The following is a 17,431-nucleotide window of genomic DNA, read 5'->3' as shown; positions in this document are numbered from 1 at the left end:
CTTCATCTAAGCTTCCCCCCCCCCCCTTTTTAAAAAAGGAAATTCTTCATTTCTGGAAGAAAGATTAATCTATGCCATATATTCCAGTCAAGGTTTCTTGAGCAAAGAGGAAGACTACCGTTTGACACAGACAGCAGAAACTGAAGCCATGGGGACACTAACAGAAGCTGCTTCTTGGCAGGTTTGTTTTTTAAGCTTACTCTTCCAAAAGTTGGTTCCCTCCCTCCCTCAGCAGTTTAAAGCTTTGTTAGATCAAGTTTTCAGGAAAGTTACCTGCCCAAGACAGCTTTCGATTTGTGTGTCTATTCTACATTTCAGTCAGAGGCCCAGGTGAACTTAAATATTTATGTAATAAATTCAGCAGCATTAAAATAGCTTATTACCTGAACTGAATGTTCAGGATTGGTGCTTCCATAAAGTCGGACACACACTCAATGTTCACAACCTGCTGCACCTGTGCACCTCCATCCACTGTAGGGTCAACAGGTTTTGTCTGAAGATTCAGGCATGAGATGTGGTTAAGGAAACCAATCAATGAGCTGATAGCTTAGAAACATTGCTTTTAAGTAGTTTGCCAGTAAAAATCACTTAACATTGCATCTGCTGGTTCTCTGCTACTGAAAATCCAAAGCTCAATTCTTATACAGTAAAATTTATTCTTTTCCTGTTGACACATCAAGAAGCAATAGCTCCCAAGTTTGCAGTTATAGGAATATCCAAAAAAAAAAAAAAAGGTATGAAGGCCCTGACTTTAAAATAAAAGCCCCAGCACTCTTGTTTTGGCCCAAACATTACAGTGATGCTTTGAGTCAAACAAGCTAGACTACATGCTCTCCCAGAAATCCCAAATTGTCAATATCAAGAGTTAAGTGCAAACGATAACCAGAAATTAAGACCTTATTTTAAGGTACTAGCATGCTTGTGCATACATATTCCTCTACCTCTCTTTCAAATCAAAAGTCATCTGCTAATGCAGGACTGGAAGGACATCATACCTATGCCTCTACTACTTCATGTCAGTGGACAAAGCTACAGAGTTAGGTTACATTTATCCAGAATAATATATTCTCAATTCAACAGTTTAAAACTGTGGTTACAGGGACAGCTTTAAGAGAGAATCTATTTCTGCTAAATACTTAGGGGTTTTTTCTACAAAAATTTCTAAGTTATTCAACAACCTGCTCATTTCTTCATGTTTGAGGACAACAAGCCTCGATCAGGTAGCTTTATTACACTTTTGTGCTTTATGCAGTACAAAACAAAAGAACAGATGCATGCTGTTGCATTTAAGGATATTTGACTGAAGGTCATCTGAGCAGATTACTGTTGGAGTAAAATTCAGGAACTGTGTTGATGTCTTATTGCCATAGAATATGAACATACGTCCTAGAAAAAAATAAGTAAAGGCATCAGAAGTTTTAGGTACATCACATGCAATCATATTGCACTATGCAGTTCAAGGATCTAACACGTTGGCTTTCTACCCTTCTTTAAAATAATTTGAAAAGAAAGCACAATTTATTAACCCAAAAGCAGACATGGCCACCTGAGAACAGCAGCCTATAGCTCACAATGAATAAAAAGAAGGTTTAAGTAGTTAAACAGAGAATTGCCTGTTACGCACTCATCTTGGAAAAAGTAACATAAACCAGGCTTATCTAATATATCAGCCACCTACAGGAACCTTCAATGAGAGGCCTTCAATGTATACCTTCAAGTCTTAACCCACTTTTACTCTCTTAACATTTTTAATGGAAGCGTTACATGCAGTTACAGCTTTTATCTTCCTGCGATATTTGCAGCTTAAAATGAAATAACATGAAAATAAACCATTAGAGCTTTCCCACAATAGCTGTCACACAGGCACTAAAAATAATCCATGGAAGTCTGCCAGTCACTAGGTTATACTTTCTTTTTTTTTTTTTTTTTTTTTTTTTAAATACAAAATCGTTACTGTGGTACCAGAACTGATGCAGAAGAGAACCAAGCAGTCCTTGTTCTGGACTATGTTCTATTCTCAGCTCTTTACTAGACATGTTCAGTACCCTGTACATCAATATCTTTTGGTAGAACTGTGCTTGAAATAAATTCTGCATCATATGGTTACAAAAAGCTCTACTGTAAAATAGACACACACAAGAGAAAGGTCACTTACAACCCAGGCTGTATCAGCCTCATGATGAGGCAGTAAAAACAAGAACTCACAGTACTACCTACACTCTCATTTCTCAGCTACCAAAAGCAGCTGAAAAGTTGAAGAAAAGAACCCACACAGAAGCCACAAACAGAGAAGATCCTAAGAGAGTTAGGACTGAAATCAGACTCCCCTTTTAAAACAGCTGAAAAGTAAGTCTTATCTTCAAGATCACACTGATATGGAGGTTGATGCACAAATAGCTAACCACTCCGCGCAAAAGCTCTTACCCAGGTTCTGTCGAAACTCAGATTTCAGTCCAATTTGGAGCAACTGATTTTCAAATAGGACTCCATTATTTTTACACACAAACCTAGAGGAAAAGAGCCAACATGCATTTTAATTGAGACAAATTAAGAGCATCTAGAACCACAAAATTCAGGGTTTATATAGAGGATGAAGACTGGTTAACCTAAAGCACATCAGTCTGTGAGAGAGGCCTTTGCAGAAAATTGCAGAGTTAAAAAGATGAATACATTTTATAATTAAAAATCACTCGTAGAACACTAAAATAACCAAGTTTCTATTCGATGGGATACCTGAAAAACTACAGAGGAAGCCACAACATGCTATAGACACACACTAAGAAGGACTAGGCAACAGACTATTACTTCTCCTATTTTTGGCAACTTCTGGAATTCATTAGGCTGGTGCAGAATTAAAAGTTTGAAGCTCTGACTGTTGAAACATAAAAGACCCCCTTGTTTCATCAATTCTGTATCATGTACATTGACTTGACAATTGTGGTTTTTTTATTTTGAGAGAGCAAGCCTGTTCTGCAGGTATGTCAGTCCTCCTAACCTTCACAGAGGTGGTCAATGAACATTAGCCTTTTTCATATACAGCACTACACAAAACATGCTTGCAAATATCAGTACTGTTGGTAAATTCTTACCCTTTTAAAGAGTTGTCTGTATTTGCAAATAGTTGCAAAGCTTAATATACAGCTGGCATTGCCATAAATGCCTTATTTAAGAGTCAGTGCTATCACACACTATAAACAGGCAACTCTAAGCTGTGGATTCATGAGCGTGTCATACAATGCACAGCATCTACAGAAACGTTCTGGTCACAAGAAGTCTGACAATATACACACACATATATATGTTTCTGCCCAATTTTGCTAGCGCTAATGCACACTATTGTTTTTCTCTGTAACTATATTCTGGAATTTGCCCAGCCTTGCAAGGTTTTAGTGTTGCTTACTTGTGAAAAAGCTCATCAGCATCATGCACAGTATCAGCTGGTTCCTCAGAAACTACCTCAGATGAAGCCAGGTCAGGGCTAGTTCAGGCAGCACAAAGGAAGAAAGGTGGTAGCGACAGAGATAGCAGGAGTTAGTAAAGACAGCTTAGTGCTTAGTTATTTCCTTCATCTCCTTCCTCAAAAATGGCACTTGTGAGAGTTTAATGCATGAGAAGTTTATTAGCTGCCCTAGTTGAGTACACCTGGAAAGGTTTTAGGCATTAAGTGATTATTTTCCTCCTTTTCTTTCCCCCACCCCACTCCATGATTATTAGGAACCAGGAATTCCTCCTGAAGGCAGGAGATGCTGAAGGTGTTCAGCAGCTTAAGTTGATACCTCTTAAACAACGAAATCCTTTTAGGCATTTAACTGTGACAGTTTTTTAGTTCAAAACCATAAATGGAGGGGGTATATTAACCACTGCAAACCTGCATTTTGAAACAGACCTCATCAACATTACTAGAATTTCTAATGATGGTTGCACAGTCTGTTCTTAGAAAGAAACCCACAAGTATTTAAAGCGTAGGCAACAGTACATGGGCATATGGAGCATGACTAAGCCAAGTAACAGATTGGAAGCAAAAGTGACAACAGCACTGAAAAAGCAACAGGAAGCTACAGAAGGCAACTTCGCAATAGCGTTGAAGGAGCGTTTCACCTTATACAGACCATGGCTGGACAATGCTAAACTTTCCTCTGCAGCAAGAGAAAATTCTTTTTCCAATAACCTCTTCTTATGAAGCTATTAGTCTGATTTTAAAAAAAAACAAACAACTTTTTCTTTAAAAATAAGCTCTAACAAGCCTGCAGAGCTTCTTAAAATTTTCGTACTGTGTAGCACAATTAAACACCACTTACCGCTTTTCAAGAGAAATGCGGGATCAAGTTGAATCACTGCAAACCTGCAACAGTGCCTGGCCTTGTATAACATTCTGATGAAAGGCTAAGTGGTCCAGGCAGATTAGTTTCACTAATTATCCTTTTATATTAAGATGCCCTGCAAGTGCATCGTCACATCATGACGTGACGTCCTTGATAATATTATGTTTTTTTAGCCAATAATAAGATAGATTTTTGAAAGATACACTGTCATCTTACACTATTTACTTCCAAAATTTTAGGCAAGTGACATGCGAGTATAGCTACAGTGGCAATCAACATTCTTAAGGGGTCAATAACATACATTGCCAGCTGTAGTATCAGGCATAGCAAATAGGAAGATAATTTTATGAAATCTCCCTCTCCCAAAAAAAGAAAACCATTTTTTCTTTAGACCCGTTTGTCAGACAGTAGCAGAGCAAGGGAAATATTTCTTCAAACCGAGACAGTATCTCTGAATATATAGCTAGGAACAACCCAACCCACTGTTCCAGTGTAAGTTTGCCATAAGTGAGGTGATGCTAGAACACTTTATGGAAACAAGATATGATGTACAAGAACAATGTATTCATGTTGGGCCAGATAACCCCAAAACTTAGCATGTATTACTGAGATGCGCAAGCAGCTTAATTTAACAACGAAGCAAAACCAGCAAGAAAACTAGGCAAGACTGTGGCTAATATCCTCAGGCTGACTACTACAGAATCAGTTTTGCATGAACAAAAATATTCAATAAAGACAGCATATCCAGCATATAGAGCTCAAGAACGCCCCTTCTCTTCCACAATTACTACCTGGGAATGCATTGAAACAGCTGGAAGAAAATTGAAAGTTATTTTTTGGATGTATTCTCTTCTCTAATCCTGTTTTAATAGGCAAATACTTCCCCAGAGACCTTACACAGTGTCTCATTTTCAATTACCTCGCAAAGTTGTCATCAGAACCAGGAGCAAGAGGTGCAACTGCAGAAGCTGAATCTGAAAATACATCTACGAGCAGGCTACCGCTAGAGGCCGGTGGGGGAGCTGAATTGGCGAGAGGGGCTGCACCCAGACCCAGCAGATCCGCAGATGGAGAAGGAGTAGACTAGGGAAGACAAGACACTTCAGAGTTAAATAAGACTAAAAAAAGATCTTTTTTTGCATAGACAGCTAAGCTACAGCACAGTGCTTCCCTCCCCATCAAGGTTTAGGCAGACAATGGAAGACTTTATAAATGCAGTTACCACCTTGTGTTTCAATTTAAGTCATTAACAGATGCTGTAGGGTTCCTTCCCCCTCCCCTTTGAATTGAGTTATCACCACCTAGAAGTTAGACACACACAAAAAAAAAAAAAAAGCTGTCCACCTGGATTCTGATTCTGTGGAAATCAAGACAAGTACTGTAGGTAGTAAAAAGCTAACATGTTCCTTTTCTTTCCTGAAGAATTAGGCACTGCCTTTATGCAGGCCTGAATCAAAAACCTCACAGCATCTTAAGCTGACCATTAGTTTAGTCTTGAGGGTTTCAAAGCTTGAAAAACCCTTAGAAACACGGCAAAACCTCAACAGCAAAAAAGCAGAGCTTGTAGTTAGTTCAGACTACAAGCACTAAAGATAGAGATGAGACCTTTAAGAAGGTTTTTCTTAGAGTAAATCAAGGAGCCAGGACACAGAATCATGCACCATCAACTGAGAGCACACGTGAAGCCTCTGGAGTCACATACGAACAAAATACAGGTAGGTAGTAACCAGTGTTTATGCATTAGTCTACAGCAGGCCAGATATGCTAGAGATGAGTTATGAGATAAAGAAATAAAAAGTTTTAGACTTGCAGACACAACCGTTAGCTTTAAGTAGCTCATCCAAATGCAAGTCAACTCAAAGTTACCATGTACTCCAAAGACCGAATTTGATGCAGGATAACCAAAAATTCCCTAAGACTTTTTCATTTTAGCACCTCACCTTCACTGCAATTTAATCAGAGCAAGGATATTTCCATTTCTAAGGTTACAGCCACATTTTTCAGAGTAAAAACATAAGAGGGATTTTTTTAGCCTGCAGACAATTCCCCCTCATTTACACTGTAAGTCTTCCAAAGGAAAGCTGAATTCAAGCATGCAGGGGAAGCAACTACAGGTTCCTCTAGGACTTTCTAACAAACACCTCTAGTCTTAAATTTAAGACCAAAAGTTTGAAGCCCCGAAAAAGCCACTTTAAGGAAGCAATTCCCTCTTCACTTCCACATCTTGTGAAGTACTGAAATAAGAACAGTTTTTAAAACTCACAACAGCACTGGCATTGACAGAGGCAGGTTCAGCACTTCCATTCATATCAGAGCTCCTCTCCTTTTTGATCTCTTCCAGGTCAGTAACTGTGCCAGGACCTTTCTTCTTCTTGAGCTTAGCCAAAATAGAAGATTCCCTCTCTGGAAAGGGAGGCATTTCTTCTAGCACTGTAGCCTTATCACAGAAAGGGCATATTAGTTATGTTTACAAAGAAAGCCAAATCAACCTTCTAGTCTTTGAAGAGAAACTCCCTTATATATTGCATGATGTTCAGGTAAAAGTAGAAATAACTACCTATACAGAAAACCACTACGCAGTCTGTTAAACAGTGGTAGAGTAAATTTGCCTTTAAAAAAAAAAAAATTGAAAAAAAACTTTCTGAAGTCCACTTTGTTTGGTGACTTGGAAGCTTTTGCCGAAATGCCCTTCCTCCTCTTTCACCCTCTTAATGACACCATCCATGGACAACAGACCTGACCTTGAAGATACACAGAGCATAATCTTCAGAACAGCCTTCCCAAAGGAGGTGCTTACAAGAACAGGTGCACATTGCTTCTCTAGTAAAAGTGCTATTAGAGGAAAAAAAAAACAAAGAAAACAACACACACCACAAACTACACACAAACCAGCAAAAAGCTTGGATCACAGCAGACCTAAAGGTCCTTAAGTTAAGCAGACCTAGATTGGAGCCAAAGACTACCCAGACTACGATCTATTTAGACCTAAACATTTATCATCAGTCCCAAAACTGAGGGTGACATGCTCTGGCCAGACCTGAGAACATCAAGCTAAAACACTGTCTGGGAACTTCTGGGGACAAGGAATTACAAGTTTCCTGCCCACCAACCTATAAGTCGATTTTCAAAAATACTAGTCTATGACTTTTGAGTCAAACAAAACACAAGCATTAAGTGGAAGACTTATAATTCCATTTAGTCTCGAGTCATGTACCGACTTTGTCAAAGAGTTCTTTAAGCTATGCTATCTTCCTTTTCTAATCCTCAAAAGATTGCCATCAACTTTTCAGTCATTGCAGAGCTAAATGATACAAAAAGACTAGACCAGGAAAAAACATCAGTCTGTGTCAGACTTTGAAGACTTGTTTGAATAATTACACTTTTGAAAAATGCTAGTCAAATCTCTGAAAAACCAAAACATATTGCATTAACACACAAGCCACCAGCACACAGCTCTCCTACTATTCCCTTCAGGTAATACTCAACGTTGACATTTTACAGGTTCTGCATGTATATGGTTGTAGTGTGCACATACGTGTTTAAACGATTATCTACTTCCAGCCTCCAGCAGCTCACTTCCATTGAGGCAAGAACTCCAGTTTTGTATGCTTTACTAAAAACTGTCCATGCTTGCATGTTGATCTACCACTCACAAATTTACTTAGGCATTCCCAACCTTCCTCTAAAAGCACACAAACTACTCCAGTTGATCTTTAAAGACAGTATGCACGTCATTTGACCACGAGCAATGCCCATGGTAAGGCTTTCCTCAAGCACTTAGGCTTCCCTCAAGCCAGAGCTCAGCACTTCAGTAACATGAACTGTCCAGTCACTCAAGACTCTGCATGAAACACAGCTATCAGGCAGTTCTAATTTAATTGTCAGTTAAAGTCACAGCTACCTAGTGACCGCTCCAGAAGAACATGCAAATATTGAAATGTAAAAGTCTTCAGAATATAAGGCACCAGGCTTTCAGTGTACAAATACCGTAGGGCCTTGTACTATACCAGCTTTCACCGAGATGAGATTAACATGCACTAACTCTCATTTTTCCACCAGAACAATAACAGCTTTAATTTTTAGCTCTAAGTGAAAGATGGCTGCAGATAAATTAGGTAGATAGATTAAAAAGAACCACAAAGGAAAAAACAGCAGCCAGGTTGTGGACCCTTAATTTGAATTAAGTTCTCAGCTAAGGTTTAGTGGAATTTTATTCATTGACAGAAGATCCAGAACTGGATTTGATGTTCACACAGCCAGAGAGTTCTCCATAACAAAAAACAAAAAAAAAAATCTCTATACCTACCAAAATATCAGTACTGGCAATGGTACTGAGCCTCAGATATTCAACAGCTCTCTGCTGCAGCTCAACATCAGCATTCTTTAGCTGACTGTCACTGCGCAGTACATCTTGAATTGTAGTTTTGATTTCTGGAAACAGGTTCACAAACTTGATGTAGGTAGACAGAAGCAGAGCTCGGGTAGGAACACTACACAGATGGAACTTGGAGTGTAGCAAGTTGAACTGGATGAGGGGACTTAAAAGATAGGGGAAAAAAAATCATTTGTTCAGTTTCCATAGAGATGATAATTCTTAATTCATTATTATCAAGCGCCAAATCGTTTGTTCACAGGTTTTTAAGAACATTAAGCAGATGTTAGTTCTTTACAAAAGAGGTATTACTATTCCAGTTGAGTATTTTAAGGGATCTTCTTTAAAAGCATTTTACCTTGACCTTGGATCACCTGCTATCAGATTTCCAAATTCTCCCAAAATGTAGCCACCTACTTTTACAAGATTCTCATGGCATGCTGGAGCTTGAAGGGCCTGTAAGAACACATTAATAGTTGGTCATTGATCTGTAATATGTCAAAAAAAAAAAAAAAAACCTACTCCACCTGTCAGTTCCACAGCCAGTTTCCTGGTGTACTTTCCTAGGACAGCAGATCATAGGTCTAGGAGCTATAAAGCCACTTACGCAAAAACATAGTAGAGATTTTTCTATAAAATATAGAAAGATTAACCAAGCTAAGTCATACCTAATGTAAGTGTCACTAACCCAAGAGTATTCTTAGAACCCACCTAAGCAGCACCGTGGACTTCTGAGGACAGATACAACCTAATATCCTTAGGAAGATTTCCTTAACATCCTTAGGAAAGTCAGAAGTATGTTAATATTGAATTCGATTCTTGCAGGAACGTGCTGAAGCTGCCCAAGATGTAAATACTACCTTTTAAAGTATGAAGGCATCCACAGTGGCTTAGCGTTCAGAAAAAGGTACCAAGAAAGTAGAAAGACCATATCAAGAATCCAAGCGGAGTCAGAGCAGTAAGTGAGCCATTTGGAAAACTCTCCCTTAATAGTTCAAATTCCAGTTGTATCAGATCCTGAACAGCAGGAATAGGCACATACTCTAGAAGGATCACTAAATTATCTCGAGTGTTTGGATTCCTACGGCCCAGAAAACTGGAAAAACTTGCAAAAGCCTCCTGCTTTTATTTCACGTTTCAGTAATTTTCAGTAATTTTCCAGGTAATGCAGTTTCTTTACTAAGCTATCCACTCAAAAAACTCAGTTTTTAAAATGCAGCAATAAAAAAAAGTTTAATTTAAAAAAACAAACAAACATACAACCCACCATCCCTCCCCAGAAACCTATACGCAACCAGGCAACCAAGCGATTCCACATTACTTACCCAAGCCAGAGCAACTTTTCGTCAACCTAATCTAGACTGTGAGCCAGAGACTATGATACTAGTTATACACAAAGCTCCAGCAGTATTTTCTTGAAATAATTCATGAGGAGATTTTTAATTCTTCTCTAACATGGGGAAGCATGTACAGCTGCTAGACTACATGATGTTTAGTTTCCACACCATTTTGAAAGCAAACGCAGAAGAGTCATTCTCACCTCAAAAACAGTCTTTGCTGCATACCCTTGAACATCATCCCTGTTAATGACAATCTGAATAACTCGGTACCACACTTCTTCACTGACATAGTCACCAGCAATGCGAATCAGATTCAAGATTGTATCCACATACCAGGTATAATCCACTGCATACTTCTCAGCTAGAATTGCTACTTTCAGAACCTGAACACACACAGAAGACAAGACAGCAGAAGCTAGTCAATCATCATCTTCTATAAGCTGTGAATCAAGATCCACTTTTATACATCCAGTGAAGCCTCAAGGCAACCCAGAAACATCCATTTCAGCCGTCTCTGCTAGCACACTTGCTCCCACAGCTAAGGTGAAAGATGAATATTGATGTTCTATGCCGGGAATTGCCTGCTGCCAGGCACACAAGGAAGTCCTAGGGATGCATTAGAATGTGCTGCAAGTAGTACACAGCTGAAGAGTCACAGATTAACTAAGCGATCGAGAACAAGCTGTTGAAGAAAATGTTTTGTTATAAAAAGCATTTAAACCATCACTGAGACAGCACTAAGTAGGAACTTGGGAGAACTCTTCAAAGAAGTTTGGATGTTCAAGCTAGTAGAGACAGGCCAGAGTCACCAAAGTAGTTGTCATTTCAGACCATATCAAGATTCATATATCCTTAAGCAAAGGGTCAGCAATAGGAAGAAACTACCACATCATTTGGACTGGCTTGTATCTGTACTCGCCAATTCTTTTGGGAGTAGTAAACTAACAGAATGAAATTCACGCCCATCTGCAAAGTCAGTGTAGGCTGCCAACAGCAACAAGACAATATAAGAGGTAAATCCAGTAACTTTCTATTCTATGTTAGTTAATCTGATCAAGAACTTTTAGCACCTTAGTCCTAACTAAATAATTACTGTAAATACAGACTATGGCTACATTCTAGGAACATCAGTCACTGGGTATTTAATCTTGCATTTTTTTCCTGCTGGGAGAAAGGAGATAGACAACATTCCTCCCTTGAAACTCATCATATAAGGCAGAGTTCTTGGGAATCCTTAGAGTGAGGGAATGGTCTCATAGCACACAGTTTAAGACTTTACATACAAAAATAAGCATTTATCACACTAAGTTTTGAAACAGTTAAACAGTCGTCCAGAGATAAGACATAACTCAGTAGAACTAGAGACAGTACTTGCTTGAGCACTAAGAAAGTTCACTTCACTGTCTTTATGCAATGGCCTGAAACCAAAGTTAGTTTTTAAAATTCCTTATTTCAAGTGTTTTTTCATTAGTTTAACCTAAATGAAGAGGTCATTATTAGATATAGGCTTTATGAAGTTTCACTTTTTTTTTTTTAAACCACCCTCAAAGAGTCTCTATCACAGAGTACCCTGCATCCCTCTCAAGGAACAAGGCATGTGGTGCATAAGCCAGATACAAAAAAATTTAAGGAAGTACAAATATCTCACAATTTCTTCTCTAATGGAATAATCAGCAGTCTCCAAATAATTCAGCATTTCAGCCACAATCTGTTGAGCATTGCTTCGGTCACACATCGCATACAGGAGATCTACAGCTCTCTGTCGTACACTCACATCCCTTTCAGTCTGCAAAAGGGCACAGAGTAGAAGGTCAACATGATCTCACCTGCATTTGGAAAGCATGTGAACTTACTGAAAAGATTAAGCTTCCACATTTTACCATTATTCAGTCAAATTTAAGACAAATGAATGTTAATAAGCTTTCAGATGCAGAAAACAGTTGTTCAAAAACTTTGACATATCCTTGACATGAGCCGCAAGTTTCTCATGTTATTCCCACTCTCAGTCACCTTGGGAGAGGTCACTGGAGACTCAGAGGGCTTACTGGTTTTATATAACATTTAATCTTAAAATCATACCATGAGGTTTTGTTTAAGTACTTATGTATATTCAAATCTGGGCAAGCTCTGAGAATATGGAAGAGTTCGCACAGAACTCTGCTACTGCCCTAAGTGGTGCCCTATAGTGCTTGTGGTGCACTATACATACGGTAACCTGTACCACTTGTCACAAATGCATTAATAACCAGCCAGGACTGCCAAACTTATCAGGCCAATGGGCAATTCATGACCTGGAGGTTTAGCATTGAGCTTGATTCAAATCAATAGAAGCTCAGCTAAAAAAAACACAACAGAGGTACATGCTTTAAGGTTAGATAAATGTATTAATATGCTACAGCATGAGGTTGGAAGGAAACATTACACGTAAACACTGAAGCGTTTTGCACTGCCAAGCAAATAGGTGCAAATAAGTCCTCCTATTTCCATTTCTGCTGGAGATCCAGCTTTAAGGTTTCTTGACTTTCGAAAAAATTTAAGATTCTGTAGGGGAAGTTGATCACCTACTCTACTGTTCCCCACAAGTTGCTGTGGTAAAGGGTTAATGTCTGTTTTTAATTAGCAAAGATAGCAACAAGACAAAGTCTTCCTGAGCATTCTTTGTTAAATGTCAGCTTTTCTGAAAGACTCATTTGTCTTCCATCTACAGTTTGACCCCTGTAACGTTTTGGAGCCTCAACTACAAGTATCAGATCCACCAGTAATCTGCAAAAGTAAAATCAAAGTTGACTTTTATTGTTTTAAACATAGCATAATTTTTACAGAGTTACAGAAAAAAACTACAGCAAGCTTCTAGAAATAACTCATTTGGTCCCCAAGTATTATTAGCCTAAATAGGGCAGAGAGGGTGAGGGGACAGAAGGAAGAGACTTAAAACAGACTGTATATTTAATATTTACCTTCAATGCATTGATAACTGTTTCTATGTGTGTTTTCACAGCCTCATGTGAGAATTCAGAGCTGGCAAGCGTGCACATGCTTTCCAGTGCTAGGTAACGCAAATTAGTTTCTCGGTGCTGCAAGAACTGACCTAGCTGGTTACAGGCACGGACTAGTAGATTTGGCTCACTGCACAGAACAGGAGAGAAAGTAAAGGGTTAAAAGCAACAGATACGAGAACACTGGATACAGAATACTGTTTCTACAGTGCAAGTTTCTTAAAGTGCCTCAAAAAGCGTATGCCAGAACTCCTGCTGGTGACATGAAAATTCAGATATTGTGAGTGAATAATCTCTATTGGATTAGAGTTGTGCATCACAACACAAAACTAAACACTAGAAGAGAGCAAGAAACAGCAATAAAAAAATTGCCAGTGGTGATACAGTTCATTAATACTGTTCAACTCCAGCGCTGCAGGTGATGTTTCAACCTGGCAAGCAACTTCATACTCTGATGTTCCCTCTTAGTAAAATTCTATTTAGCATTCAAGACAAAGTCACGGTTTTCCATTTAAAAAAAAAAAAAAAAACACATATATACACCATCACACACAACACACTGCTGTAATAAAAATGTTCATGCAGCTCACCTGTCATGATGTATAATTAAGCTTATTGCCTCAAACAGCACAGCATTCTTTGCATTTGAGTGTTGTACTTTCTTAGATTTTGGTGGCTCCTGAGCTTTGTTAAGAATAGTTTCCAGGCATTCTGTGAGACGACCACGTACCGCAGGGTCTTCTGGAGAAGAACAAGCTGTTGGACAACTTCATTTCGCTCAACACCCCAACCCCTACTTCAGGCCTTCCACCCAGCTAATCTCACAGAATAAATTGAGGCAATATTAATACGTTAAACCGTTCACTCTCCCCTAATATACATTTGACAAAAGAAGTCTAAGCTACATTTCTACTTGGGCAAGAAGAAAAACCAAACATTATCTGCACTGTAGTATATTTCAAGGCTTTAATATCATTGATAACATAAAAGAACATGAAACACTCGCAAAATAATTCAAACAGGTATCTTAGAGCAGAGTGTCAAATCAACATGCATTTTACAATCCGGTTGCAACAGCCACTTGAAACAACCTGAAACTCCTGAAGAGTACAAGCTTCAGTATCTGTATCTTAAGATGGCGTACTTGCACTGCAAGTTGCGTTCACATACCACCACAGTGGCTCTCTGAACACGATGCACTGCAGAAGACATGACCATTGTTATGATCTGTGCATTACCTGGAGGTGGATAGCACTGTAACAGCCTCAGAAGTTTCACAGACAACCAAGGAGCTGGAACAAAATAATAAGTATAGTCCTGAAGATCTGTTGATGCAGAGGTTACAATCTGTAAAACAAGCAGATAGCACCCTCAGCTACTGAAGTTTCAAGGGATTTGTGATTAATAGAAGCACTCAACAAAAAAAAAAAAAAAAAAAAAAACGAACACCGTAGGTCACCTTTGATAGAGGCTTATAGAACTATGCCACTGGTAACGTTTAATCATTACCATAATTAGGTTCAAGTAGTTATACCATCAGTACACTGTCGAGTTCTCTAATCAGATGAATTCAAGTTTTATTGATATAGTAGTCTAGGGAGTCTCCTCCCAAAATTGTTCTGTGCTTGTCTTAAGGAGAAGCATAAAGATCTTGTAACATCAAATGTTTAACTAGAAGCCTGGCTTACATTGGTTTAATGATTCATTTTGCCCTCAACTATTGGGATTCTGCCAAAACATTAAGTGTAGCATTATACCTTACTGACCATTGATAGGTGAACAGGGCATCTTTAAATATGATTGACAGATTGAATTTGAAAAGCAGAAGGACCAATTACTCCTCCATTAAGATTCCTACTCCACAGGAAAGAACCATTTGCTTTTACAGAAAAGGTTTATATACATAATGAAATGTGACAAGGATTACGTTAGGCTTCAGGAGAATTACTGCTCTTCACAGATTTCCCCCCACCTCACCTTTGACTACAGATAGAGTAAGCTTTGAGCAAAACTAATTGCAGACTTGTACTATTCCACCTGAGGGTTACTGCTCCATTATGAAATAGCTATTCAGTTCCCTTAGAACTCCCTTGCTTTTAAGGAATAAAAAAAAATAAAAAAAAAACCTTCACACAAAAGATCAGATCTCGATCTTTTGTCAAAAATATGACAAAAAAACAGTAACACAAGTTTCACAGCATGAAGATGCTAACTTAGGGGGTGGGGTGAGGAAATTTAACATCACATGTTGGAAGAAACGTCCCACTGCTCCTTCCCCCTGCTTAACCTCCTACATCTATTTACAGAATATTAAATGCTTAAGAACATTAGTTTAGCAACAACACAAGAATGAATATTCACAAGAAGATTCATTATCTTGTATGAAGTTCATATAAAATTAAAAACATGGGCCGCATTTTTGGGGGTTCCACGCAGAAGTTTCCAGAATCAATTTTTGATCCAACTGCTCTTCAGTGTTGCAGTAACAGAAAACAACGATTAAAAACCTTAATTACATTGTGAGGGTTCTTGCAGGCGGGAAAGTGCAGGGCTCTGTTCAACTCCATAGACTTAGTGCATAGCAAGGATTACACCAAAAAAGTCTGTGCAAGCTAATATAGCTTTCTGTCACTGTAAGAAACAAATACTAAGACAGACTAACTGAACTACTGCTCTCTCTATAGACAAACACACATATACTGAAATTAAATGATCTTCACTTTTAACAGCATAGTAAATTAATCTGCCCTACAAAGCTCAGTAAATAAGCAACAGTAAGCTAATCTGACCTAGAGAGCTGAGTAAATTAAAACAGTGAAGTATTATCAGGGTTAACATTAGACTTACTCTGCTTAATCTAGACACTGCCAAGGAGACTGAAGTTTTGAACTCTTCTGGGTTCTTCTGTGCCAGAGTAGTAATCAGACTTGTAGCTGCAGTAACCACACCCTAGAAAGAACAAAAAAGCCATAAATTCAGTTTTGTAACAGTTTAAGATGGTCCCAATTAACAGCATCTTCCATTTCAAGGAATTCTAATACACAAGAAAACTAAGTTTATCCCCATGACAAGGCCTCAAATCAGAAAACCCTTCACTTAGCCTACAGCTAGACCAATTGCACATTTTTTAAATCCATGAGCATGTCCTCTGAGCATTAGCAATGTGATACTGTCATGCTTGCAGACAATTTTATACTACCTTTGTATTAGTTGCAGTTCATGTTTGATTAGCCCATCTAAAATAAATTCAGAGATATGTTTAATGATATGCTGACAACCCCACATGACATTGAGGAGAAATTAAAATATATTTTATAAAATAAGATTATTAAAAGTTCTTATAAATCTCTTTAATTATATTTTATATTTTACTTTCCATATATGTTTATAATACTTTATCTACTATATTTCATTATATTTTAATATAGCTCACATTTGATATCACTGAAAATCAAAGAACTCCCATTACTGTTGAAGCGCAGGTCTAAGTAGCCTTATATTTGTAAAGTAGCTGGACAGGGAAAATCAGCTCTCTTATTTAGAGCAATAGGTTATTTTGAACTAGCAGTATAAAAACAGCCACTTGGAGACCACAGGACAGTGAACTCTAAGCACTGGCAAAGCAGGCTTTGCCTTTTCAGTGCAGCTCCACTCTTCAGAGAAGCCTGAAAATAGTTACCATTACAGCTACACGTATGACTTAAAATCACAAGGCGCAAGATTCATGTTATTTACAGTCAGAGCAAAAGACAACAAGCTTATGCATATAGTTCTTACATTGACAAGTCCAATAAAACAGGGCCCTACTAGAAATTAATATACACATTAATTCAGAGAAGGACAACCTTCTTCCATCCCTGTCTCCAAGCCTGAAGAAAATAGAAACCCACTCACTTGCTCAAAAGACTCTGAAGGGAATAAATTCATAATGCATTTAACAATTAGCAAAAGTTACATCAGCCCCTATACAGGGCAGGCCCAGAAACAGAGGTAAACTAGTTTACCAAGTGCTGGTCATTGAGGAGATGCACCACCCTGGACGTCCAGTCTCCCATAGGGACGAGGTCAGGAGAAGTTCTATACAGACGCAGCAAGCATAATGCAGCACTCTGCTTCACACTATCCATAGTATCTCTGCAAGACACAACCACTGTGTTTTCATTTGTATTAAAGTTGCAACAATAATCACAGGGCAGCATTACACTAGTCTTTGCACTGCTGCGATATCCCTAGCGAGGTAGCATCTTTTCAAGCATATGGAAACAGAAGTTAGTTAATGAGATTCTTTTTATGTTAAGAGTGTTTGTTCTTCTTAATTGCCAAGTAGCTTGAAAACTCGACTAGTTAAACCATTACATCTCTTGTATCCTCTGTAACGATTTTTTTCCCATTTTACAACTT

At 38.4% G+C, this 17,431-nt stretch overlaps 1 protein-coding gene across 7 annotated transcripts in view; it reads right to left on the bottom strand.

Moving 5' to 3' along the window:
* Positions 1–17,431, bottom strand: part of AP2A2 (adaptor related protein complex 2 subunit alpha 2) — a 52,160-nt gene that overhangs the window by 5,368 nt on the left and 29,361 nt on the right. For 2 of the 7 annotated variants that reach the window (XM_068944751.1, XM_068944758.1), the window contains 15 exons: positions 17,035–17,164; positions 15,878–15,979; positions 14,269–14,377; positions 13,621–13,786; positions 12,992–13,160; positions 11,683–11,820; positions 10,235–10,417; positions 9,053–9,150; positions 8,629–8,860; positions 6,586–6,759; positions 5,242–5,405; positions 3,401–3,478; positions 2,425–2,507; positions 1,297–1,386; positions 384–507 (listed from right to left, as the gene is read on the bottom strand). In XM_068944751.1, coding sequence (XP_068800852.1) covers positions 384–507; positions 1,297–1,386; positions 2,425–2,507; positions 3,401–3,478; positions 5,242–5,405; positions 6,586–6,759; positions 8,629–8,860; positions 9,053–9,150; positions 10,235–10,417; positions 11,683–11,820; positions 12,992–13,160; positions 13,621–13,786; positions 14,269–14,377; positions 15,878–15,979; positions 17,035–17,164 — 2,040 coding nt within the window. The remainder of the gene's footprint in view (positions 1–383; positions 508–1,296; positions 1,387–2,424; positions 2,508–3,400; positions 3,479–5,241; positions 5,406–6,585; positions 6,760–8,628; positions 8,861–9,052; positions 9,151–10,234; positions 10,418–11,682; positions 11,821–12,991; positions 13,161–13,620; positions 13,787–14,268; positions 14,378–15,877; positions 15,980–17,034; positions 17,165–17,431) is intronic. The other 5 variants (XM_068944752.1, XM_068944753.1, XM_068944754.1 and 2 more) reach the window with 5 other exon arrangements.

This window comes from Struthio camelus, chromosome 5 (genome assembly GCF_040807025.1).
Source record: "Struthio camelus isolate bStrCam1 chromosome 5, bStrCam1.hap1, whole genome shotgun sequence".
In the NCBI taxonomy this organism is placed as follows: Eukaryota; Metazoa; Chordata; class Aves; order Struthioniformes; family Struthionidae; genus Struthio; species Struthio camelus.
Note: the sequence above shows the minus strand (reverse complement) of the source record. Positions and strands in the feature narration are given on the sequence as shown.